Source organism: Meles meles, chromosome 20 (assembly GCF_922984935.1).
Source record: "Meles meles chromosome 20, mMelMel3.1 paternal haplotype, whole genome shotgun sequence".
NCBI classification, from domain to species: Eukaryota; Metazoa; Chordata; class Mammalia; order Carnivora; family Mustelidae; genus Meles; species Meles meles.
Genome location: NC_060085.1, coordinates 21,743,545 through 21,754,430, shown reverse-complemented (window position 1 = coordinate 21,754,430; position 10,886 = coordinate 21,743,545). Strand labels below are relative to the sequence as shown.

The 10,886-nt window shown below is 44.0% G+C and overlaps 1 protein-coding gene across 2 annotated transcripts; it reads right to left on the bottom strand.

Moving 5' to 3' along the window:
- Positions 1–255: 255 nt before the first annotated feature.
- Positions 256–10,885, bottom strand: PHF7 (PHD finger protein 7). 2 transcript variants are annotated; one of them, XM_045991587.1, is made up of 10 exons: positions 10,842–10,885; positions 10,032–10,084; positions 9,564–9,655; positions 3,845–3,946; positions 3,345–3,469; positions 2,719–2,878; positions 2,083–2,189; positions 1,244–1,360; positions 696–820; positions 256–482 (listed from the first exon to the last, which is right to left on the bottom strand). In XM_045991587.1, exons 1-10 carry the CDS (start codon positions 10,883–10,885, stop codon positions 256–258), a joined length of 1,152 nt encoding a protein of 383 aa, XP_045847543.1. The 2 variants fall into 2 exon arrangements, with proteins under 2 accessions (XP_045847543.1, XP_045847544.1); XM_045991588.1 differs by lacking the exon at positions 1,244–1,360.
- Position 10,886: the final 1 nt, after the last annotated feature.

Sequence of the window (10,886 nt, the reverse complement as noted above, 5' to 3'; positions counted from 1 at the left end):
AGAAGAGAAGAAGGCTCTCTGGGAATAGGGCAGAAAGAGCAGAGGCGCTCTCCTAGCAGCTAACATGTTCCGAGGTTGGCATCTGGACCCTGCTCTGCCCTCACGCTCCCCTGGGACTTCTCTTTCCTTGGTTCATGCTCTCACTGCTGGCCCTCTTTCCTTGTCTCACAGTCCCAAAGGGCTCCCTGCCTCAAACCCAGTGGAGGAGCACAGCTTCATACCCAAATGTGCTTGGCAGCGACTACTCAGAAGCTGTTACTTAGATTTTTTGCAGCTCTTAGTGATTTTGACACCCTTAGACCGGCAGGGGGGGCCCCTCCTGCCACTAGAGGACTCTGGCTTTTCTAATAAGGAAGGTCCTGGCCAGTCAGTCCAAGAAGGGCCTGGATGCTCTTCCAGGCTGGTGTCTCTGTAGAAATGCCCCCCGGGGTGGAAGGTGCTGCTGCAACAAGGGATGTCACCTGAGTTTCCAGGTGTATAGTCTGTGGTGAAAGAAAGGCCGAGAGGAAGACTCAGCCTTCTGTCTCTCCAGGCTCAGACCCGAGACGGAAGTGCCTCAGGTACTCGAGCCCCTCCCCAGCTACTTCCCTTCCCAAACCAAAGGCACAACTCCAAGTCCCCATCCGGTGCCATACCCTCCTCCTTTCCCAGGTATCACCCCAAGTTCTTCGACCAGACCATCCGTGCAGTCCCACCTGTGGCTTCAGCAGAAGGCGCACACTCCTCACACTCCCACTTCTTACTGTTGGCTCTCAGAGAGGAGCAGTCCCTGTGGGTTCCGTGGGATCCACACGTAGCACACAGAATGAGACGCCACCTCCTGCAGGAAGAGCCAAGGAAGGGTGTGGGGACCCATATTACACTCACTACCGCTCTCAGAATGTTTGCTAGAGGCCAGGCCTTCGCTGAAGGCTTCCCAGGCCATTTTCACTGTACATTTACCCATGACCCATCGTGGCCGAGCGCCAATCCCTGGACCCTGCACTCAGGCACAGATACTCGAAAGGTGGATTTGGAAAGAAATTGGACCCGAGGGCTGCTCCACTGGGTGCGAGGAGGAGCGGACCCTGCAGGAACCTGTCCACTTGTGCATGAGTGAGTCCTGGGCTGGTCAAGAATGGTACTTGAGTTCACCCTGAGGTCTCCAGACAAGAGCGAGATTCTTGTTCCTGATAACTGTGCCAAGGTCTAACTCTAGCACGGTACCAGTGAGAGATCTTTCTAGCCAGGAGCCTTTCCCTACCCTTCTTCCTCAAAGCTGTCTCTGCCTTTTTCATACAGACAGATGGGGGCATCACAGTGTTGATAGCGCTGATACAACTCCGAGAAAGCCCCGGGCTCGAGTTCCCAGGCAGCATCTCTGCGGTGGGAAAACAAACAATGATTAAAGGGCGCATAATTGGGGGTGAAATCTTTGCCTACCTAGAGTAACTAGGTAGGCAGTACCTAGAAAGTAGGAGTAACTAGGTAGGAGGAACTAGAAAGAACTCAAGTTAGCACAGCAAAAGATCCCAACAGGCTGCCTGAATACTTTTTTTTTTTTTAAGATTTTATTTGACTGAGAGAGAGAGAGAGAGCACAAGCAGGAGGAGCAGCAGGCAGAGGGAGAGGGAGAAGCAGGCTCCCCACTGAGCAGGGAGCCCGATGCAGGGCTCCATCCCAGGGTCCTGAGATCATGACCTGAGCCAAAGGCAGCCACCTAACTGACTGAGCCCCCCAGGCACCCCTGCCTGAATACTTTAAATAAATGGGTTGAGTGGTCTGGCAGTAGGAGAGGGCTGAAGCAGGATGAGTGGAACATGGAGGTTCCTTAGTTCCATGCTGAAATTCAAGAGCCAACCCCCAGGGAATTCTGATCCCCAAGCCCCCTTTTCAGGAACATGTCTATCCCATTCCCACATTTCCCCCCACCTCCTTTTCTTTTGATAACTGATAAGCCCTCCCTCCGCTCTTTCCCTCTTTACCATACACCAGTGCCTGGGCTGCTCCCTCATTCTCCAAACTAACCTCACACTCACCTCATCTCTAGAAATCTAGGCAACCCACTCCCTGGCTCAATTCCTGCCCTAGAGTTTCCACTACCTGTCTGGAATATGAATTCCCATTCTTAGCATTTCTTGAGGAAACTCTTCTCGATTGTTACACTGTGGACATTTGAAGAAGTGTTTTGCTGATGTGTGGGCATACTTCTGTAAGAGAAACATGGAAGAGCACTATGTTTATAAAACACCATCTTTGATCACCTTCTCTCCACTCCAACCCTCATCTCACAAAAAGGATGTTGCTAAGAGAGCTTGATTGGAGGTTTCCATGAAAGGGCTACAGGTGGGCTAGTGGGAGGGGTGCAAATCCAGGCCTTAGAACAGAGACCAAGCTCAATTCCAGAGAGCTCCCAGGAGTGCCTTAGCTGTCATCTCTGGCTGTAGGGCCTGCCGTGCTGACCCACTCAAGGGTCGCTTTCCTTCTGTCCCAGGAAGCAAGGCTGATTTGGAGGCTGCTCGACTCATTCAAGCTCGTTTGCTCTAGCCCTCCTGAGGATTTTGGATGAGGTCTTACAGGTCAGGGGTGACCAGAGACTGGGCTGCCTTTCCTCTGACTGCCTGGAACCAGCCCTGCATATAGGCCTTCAGGGTGGAACACAGAAGCCAAGACTGCCTGAACATTCCTAGGGTGCTCCGAACTAGAGAAAAATGTGGAAGGTCCCAGGGCGGTCCCCACCTGTATGCACTTGCGATGGTAGATAGTTTGACTACAACATGGACTCTGGATGTTTTCAACACTTGCTTGGGATAAGTCTTCACAACACAAGACACAGCTTTCCTCCCCTGCCTTCCCCCGTTGGATGTCCTGTGTTGGGCGGTGTTTTCCACAAAATGATCTGAGGCAGAGTAAACAGACTTGATTTCTGGTTTGTCACTGATGTAGTCATCCAGCTTCCTGGCCTAGGAAGGCCAACCACCCAGGCCGATGCCCAGTGAACCTCCATGCTCATGGGGAGGAGGAGGAGAAGGGGGGAGAACAGCCACATGCCTTCTCACAGCTGTTCCCCCACTGAGCAAATCTCTTGGGACTATCTCCACAGCCTCCTGTTCCTAAAAGCCCCACTTAGCTCTGAGCAGCTGTCTAAGAACAGCAGCTGTTTGTAATTCAAGAAGGGGATGGGAAGCAAGAAGTAACCCCTGTGAAATCGCCAAGTCAAGACGCTGTTTCTCATTATTGAATGGGAGGACAGATTCACAGTGAATCAAAAAATGGGCCTATGAGAACCAGACTTTGATTTCATTAGCGGCTAATTAAGAGCAACTTGCAAAAGGGCAATCCAACTTTTCCCGCTCATCACTCACTTGTACTCTCCAAAAAATTGTGAAAGGCAACCCCTTTCTTGGCCACAAGGAAGGTGGAAGTTTCTGACGCATTGATCCTTCTGGCAGTTGATGGCAGCTCCCTTTTTCTTGCACACAAAGCAGATCTGCAAATTAGATCCCAGGCAGTGCTCAGGGCCCCAAGAAAGACAAACAGACGTTCTGCGGCACATCACTGTATGGAATGGAAATTCTAGGAGGCCATAGCCATTTCCTTTCCTCGGTTGACCTGAAAGCTCTGTGGGCACCCTGACGCTGAGCTTCAAGCATCACTAAATAATTTTTTCCCCAGGATGTTGCTCCCTCCCCACTTAGAATCCTCCACCGCAGAGAAGAATGCAGCTTAAGGGAAGGGCCTGTTGGGAAATCCGGGAGTCCTTTGACTTCTGAACTAGCCGCTAGGGAAAAGAACAGAAACGGGGGTCATCAGAGAGGTATGAGAAGAGACCTACCCCGAGGCCCCCATACTGGGGGATTCTAACCTTCCTAGAAGCCCGGGCTGCCTCCTTTTTGATGTCTTCAGGCAGGAATCCATGGAAACCTCGGTTGGACTGGCCCCTCTGAGGCAGCTTGCTAGATAGGATCTGGGGGAGCAGGAGAACCAGGCTGTCAACATTGATGATCAGTGAAACAGTGCAGTGCGGTGAGGAAGAGGACAGGGTGAGAGAGCTAGGGTCTAGAGCTCGGTGGGATATATACGCATTTACAGGGTAATTTACTTAGCAAAGGCTTATACAGCATTAACTGTGCCCTAAGTGCTTTTCAAACATTGACTCATTTAATCCTTGTAACAACCTCAGGAGGTAGGTACTATCATCACCCCCGTTTTATAGGAGACATTCTGTGACCTGCTCAATGTCACAGGACTCCAGAACCTGGGCTCTTACATACCTCTGCGTTATGCTGTCTCATTAACTGAGGCTTGCTTTTGGGTGCTGAGCCCTTTGGGGAAAAACTCCCTACATATTGACTCATTTTTTATTCACAACAACCCTGTGATACAGATGCTATTGTGATCCTCATTTAAAAGACCCTCATTAAAAAGAGGGGCCCACTGAGGTATAGGATGGTAAGGGACACGGCTGGGGTCACAGAGCAAGGAGGCAACAGAGTTGGCATTCACATCCAGGCCCACAGAACCCACACACTCACCCTGTCCACTGTACTGCCCCTTAGCACAGAAAAAAACTCTTCTTAGAGTTTGTTCATTACAGGAAGGGAAACAGGACTTTAAAATCTAACTATGGGGGCACCTGGGTGGCACAGTTGGTTAAGTGTCTAACTCTTGGTTTTGGCTCAGGCCTTGAGCTGAGTGTTGTGAGATGGGGTCCAACCCACATTGGGCCCCAGGCTCAGCACAGAGTCTACTTATGACTCTCTCCCCCCTCCCTTTGCCCCGCCCCCTGTGCTCACATTCTCTCTTTCTCTCTCTCTCTCTCTCTCCCTCCTTCTACATAAAATAAAATCTCCCAATGATAATCATTCTGCCCTATTGGGGAAGGGGAAGAATTGAACTTTCCTTTAAAAATACAATTTTAGGGGCACCTGGGTGGCTCAGTGGGTTAAAGCCTCTGCTTTCAGCTCAGGTCATGATCCCAGGGTCCTGGGATTGAGCCCCACATCGGATTCTCTGCTCAGCAGGGAGCCTGCTCCCCCCACACCTGCCTCTCTGCCTATTTGTGATCTCTGTCAAATAAATAAAATATTTTTAAAAAATACAATTTTAAGGGCCTTTTGTTTCTGAAAAACCCCCAAAGCAGATTCTAGAATGGGAAATCAAGGAAAAGGACAATAAACTGTTAATGTACCCATAAACTGTTACGTATATGTATGTACATTGGAAGAATGTGAGCATCCCAGCCCCACCCCAAGAATCTTCCAAAAATATGGGTAGGGTGCTGGACTTCCTAAAGTAATTACATCTGATGTGTAATGGGAGCCCAGGTTATTTTATTTTGACATTATAACAATTTTTTAGAAGATTTTATTTATTTGACAGACAGAGATCACAAGTAGACAGAGAGGCAGGCAGAGAGAGAGAGAGGAGGAAGCAGGCTCCCCGCAGAGCAGGAGCCCGATGTGAGGCTCGATCCAGGACCCTGGGATCATGATCTAAGCCGAAGGCAGAGGTCCAACGACTGAGCCACCCAGGTGCCCCTTTTTGACATTATAGAAAAGGTGACTTGAAGACACTTGGATTATAGCTATACATTCTCAATTAGGCTTAAAACATATCTATTTAACATGAATTATCTCAGGGCTTTAGGACTATACGAGTGATTTCCATTTTATTTATATTTCTAAGTATTACTTATGTTTTCTACAATGAGTATGTATTATTTCTATAAACAGAAAAACCAATAGTGAAAGATTAGAAATAATCTAAATGTCCTTTAAAAGCGGTTTGTTTTAATACTTTTTGGTACCCCCATACCATGGAATACCAATTAGATATTAAAAAGGAAAAAAACTTGGGGCGCCTGGGTGGCTCAGTGGGTTAAGGCCTCTGCCTTCGGCTCAGGTCATGATCCCAGGGTCCTGGGATCGAGCCCCGCATCAGGCTCTCTGCTCGGCAGGGAGTCTGCTTCCCTTCCTCTCTCTCTGCCTGCCTCTCTGCCTACTTGTGAACTCTTTCTGTCAAGTAAATAAATAAAATCTTAAAAAAAAAGGAAAAAAACTAGATTAATACATTCTACGAGGAAAGATCTTCCTAAGGATTAAGAGGTAAAAAAACAAGCAAAATACAAAACACTGTGTATAGTATGTTTATTTTTATGTTGAAGATGTGTATGCTTGTAAAGGCACTGAGATTAACCAAGACCTGACGCCCAAACCAGACAGGACTTACAAGAAGGAAAATCACAGACCAATCTTTCTCATGAGTATCGGTGTAAAAATGAAACAAAATATTAGCAAATCAAATCCAGCACCATATAAAAAGGATAATACATCATCATCAAGCAGGGTTTATACCAGAAATGCAAGGTTAGTTTAACATTAAAAATTCAATTGATGTGACAAACCCCACAAACAAAATAAGGGAAAAAAACGATCATCTCAATAAATGCAGAAAAAGCATTTGACAAAACTTAATACACATTTGTGATATCCTCAGCAAACCAGAAATATAAGGAACCTTCTTTAATCTGATGAAAAGCTGACAGCTAACATCATATTTTAATGTTGGAAAACTATTTTGGAATGTTGGAAAATGCTATCCTCCCACGCTGGGAGTAACACAAGGATATTTACTCCTATAACTCCTATTCAACACCTGATTGAAAGCCCTAGCTAGTATAATAAGGCAAGAAGAAGAATTAAAAGAATTGAAAGATTGGAAATGAAGAAGTAGAACTGTCTTTCTTTATTCACACTATATGATTGTGTACACAGGAAATCCTAAGGCATTTACCAAAAATATTTAAAAATAAAAACAACTACTGAACTAATAAGTGAACTTAACAAGATTGCAGGATAAAAAAAATCAACATACAAAATAAAATGCATTTATATATACCAACATCTAAACTTGAAGCTGAAATTTTAAAATACCATTATAATAGCATAAAATTCCAAAAATATTTATGCATTCATTTAATAAAAGATGTGCAAGTCTTCTTCACTAAAAAACACTGCTGAATAAAAATAAGTAAAAAATAAATAAATAAAACATTGCTGAGGGGCGCCTGGGTGGCTCAGTGGGTTAAGCCTCTGCCTTTAGCTCAGGTCATGATCTCAGGGTCCTGGAATCGAGTCCCGCATTGGGCGCTCTGCTTGGCAGGGAGCTTGCTTCCTCCTCCTCTCTCTCTGCCTGCCTCTCTGCCTATTTGTGATCTCTCTCTGTCAAAAAATTTAAAAAAAAATCTAAAAAAAAAAAAAAACATTGCTGAGACAAATTTTAAAAGACCCAAATAAACAGGGAAATATATCATGTCCGTGGATTGAAGATTCAAGATGTCAGTTCTTCCCAAACTGATCTATAAATTCAACGCAATCCCAATATCAATTCCAATAGGGATTTTTTTTAGAGAAAAACTGAGAAGCTGAATGTAAGATTTATATGGAAAAGGACCTGATAAACCATCTTTAAAAAGATTGTAGAACAATATAGTATTTAATTTCAAGACACTATAAAGCCCAATAATCAAGACAGTGCAGGATTGTTGTAAGGATGGCACACTGATCAATGACATAAAATAAATCATCCAGATCCACAGAAATATGGTTAATTGATTTCAACAAAGGCAACAAGGTAATTCAATGGGTAGGCAAGGATATCTTGGGACACACACAAAAAAGCACTAATGATAAAAGAAAAAAATTGATAAACTGAACTTGATCAAAACTAAAAACATTTGTTCTTTGAAAGACACCATTAAGAAAATGAGGCATCTACTGGGTATGTACTCCAAAGATACAGAAGTGAGAAGTGTGTGAGAAGCAGTGAGAAGAAGGTCCATCTGTACCCCAATGTTCATAGCAGCAAAGGCCACAGTTGCCAAACTGTGGAAAGAGTCGAGATGCCCTTCAACGGACGAATGGATAAAAAAGATGTGTCCATATATACAATGGAATATTATGCCTTCATCACAAAGGATGAATATCCAACTTTTGCATCAACATGGATGGGACTGGAGGAGATTATGCTGAGTGAAATAAGTCAAGCAGAGAGAGTCAATTATCATATGGTCTCACTTACTTGTGGGCATAAGGAATAACTCAGAGGACATTGGGTAAAGGAGAGAAGTGAGTTGGGGGAAATCGGAGGGGAAGCCAAACCATGAGCGACTGTGGACTCTGAGAAACAGTCTGAGGGTTTTGGAGGGGAGAGGGGTGGGGGGTTGGGAGGGCTGGTGGTGGGTATTAAGGAGGGCACATATTGCATGGAGCACTGGGTGTGGTGCATAAACAATGAATCCTGGAACACTGAAAAAATTAAATTAAATTAACAAAAAAAGAAAATGAGACATACCATGGACTTGGAGAAAACAGTGACAACATGCATATCTGAAAAAGGATTTGCATCCAGAATATATAAAAAAACTCATAAATTGAGAAGACAAAATAACCCCACTTTTACAATGGAAAAATATTTGTACAGACACTTCACTAAAGAACATATGTGAATGGGCCAGTAAGCACACAAAAAGAAGCTCAACATCTTAAGTCAACAGAGAAATGCAAATTAAAACCACAATGAGATGCCAATACACACCTAATAGAATGGCTAAAATTAAAAAGATTGACCATATCAAATTCTGGCAAGAATATTGTGCAATTGGAACTCTCACAAATTGCTAGTGCAAGTGTAAACCAGTACAACCATTTTGGAAAGTGATTTGGCAACTTCACATACAGTTAAACGTACAGTTAGCACACAACCAATAAATCCACTCCTAGGCGTTTGCCCAAGGGAAGTGAAAATATGTGTTCACAAAAAGACTAGAACATGAATATTCATAGCAACTTTATTCATTATAGTCCCCAAATAGAAACAACTCAGATGTCCATCAACAGATGGGTAAAGAAGCCAGTTATAAAATATTCACACAACAGAATACTACGAGGCAACAAAAAGGCACAAGCTACCAATAAATGCAACAACATGGGTGAATCTCCAAAACATTGCATTGAGTAAAAGAAGCCGGACACAAGAATACAATTGGTGTATGATTCCATTGGTATGAAATATGAAAAGAGGCAAAAGTAACCTATAGATGAGAACAGTGATGATCTCTGAGGGGACTAGGTGGAAGGGTACAGAAGGGAACTTTCTGCGGTGATGGAAATACTTTGGGGTGGTGTTTATACGAGGATATACATTATATCCCCATGTCATAGGAGTTTATCAAAACTCATCAAACTGTACACATAAAATTGGGGCATTCTATAGTAGGCAAATTATAGCTAATAAAAAAATAAGAAAGCATAGTGAGAAAAAACCAGCTCAAAGGACAGTTGATAGCATGTGCTTCTAGGGAGGGGGAGAAAGATTGGGAATGCTGTTTTGGGAAGTGACTTTTTATTGTACATACTTTATACTGTCATGATTTTATAGCATTTTAAAAAGACTAGATTTTAGAAAGAAAAAGGGCTGTTGAGAAAAACAGGGCTATGGGTTTGAGGCTGGATGAAAAACAGAGAACAGACTGTACAGCAAAAATCATGAAACATTCAAAGCAAAGGGGACCTTATACTCACAAGACAAAAATAATGCACGCTGAGATTGTCTTTCTGAAGAAATTCCCCCAGTTTTTCAGGATCCCCAGGTTCTTGAAGGCATAGCCGGCAAACTGGAGGAGAGAATTTAAGAATTCATTTTGGAAGTACAGGGAAGAGTCGTATATTGGGAAGAGGACATTCTGACAAGGGTGGAGGTTGGAAAGAAGTGTTGCATGGTATCAGTTAGGACTTTATATAATTTTGGCCACATTTGAGGGAGTTGGCAGCAACTGCTCATTTTATATACTTTTCTCTCAAGTGGCTTTAAATAACTTGCTTCTTGAACTTTAGCCATTTAAGAATCAAGGACTTGAGTTCTTCAGGGTCTTAGAGAATCTAGGAAATAAGTAGGACAGACATTTAGAGAAGCAAGTTTGCTGCCCTACATAGCTGGCCTTTGCTGAGGTTGGATTGCAGCGGTTGAACAGAACCTCCAGTCTTTCTTACCAGGCCCTGAAGATGGCTTCCTTTGGGTCACCCTCCTTGTCTTGGCAGATTTTCTATACAAGAGAAGGAAGAAGTACAAGGCGGTCTTTGAGGATCCTGTCAACACCCCTTGTAACATTTCCCTCAAAAAATGCCTCCATGGGTCTGATGAAGGACCAAAATAATAAAAGGCTAAAAAATCAGTTTCTTTTTTTTTATTGCGTATTTTTTGAGAGCACAAAATATAGCTGCTAAGTCATTTGAATTATGTGATATTGTGATTATCTTTCTGTTCCCATTGGCTGTGCTGCCTGTGTAGACTGAATGAATGCAAGAGCAAACCTCCTTTTGCTCTTTTATTGTTTCTTCTGTCACCTGCTCTGAATCTCTTGGTGGTGCCATGTTCACAAAGCATAATGAAATACTAAAATTGAGTGTGAATTTCCTATTGTGAAGCACTATCCTTGGCTCTTCACATGGACTAGCTCAATGAATCTACAGAAGCCTCTAAAAAGTGGATGCTATTACTAAACACATTTTCCAGGTGAGGAAACTGAGGCTTAAAAAGAAATGAAGTAACCTGTCCCAGGTCCCCTAGTGTCAGCAAGCTTGGAGCCCAGATATGAATCTAGCCCCTAGGGCTCCAGAGCCAGCACTTTAGGGACAGTTCTGGGGGCACAGGTCACCGGGGCTTCCAGGGGACCACTGGCGTATGCGTCCATGCTACCCAAACCCAGCCCCCCAAGACCACACAAAGGGGACAAAAAATGCACGATATACCATGGGTCTTTGGACAATTTCTCCCAAACTTCCTTACATCACCTACTCTACCTCAATCTCTGACATTCCTTCTTCTTTTCTTTTATAGTCTTCATT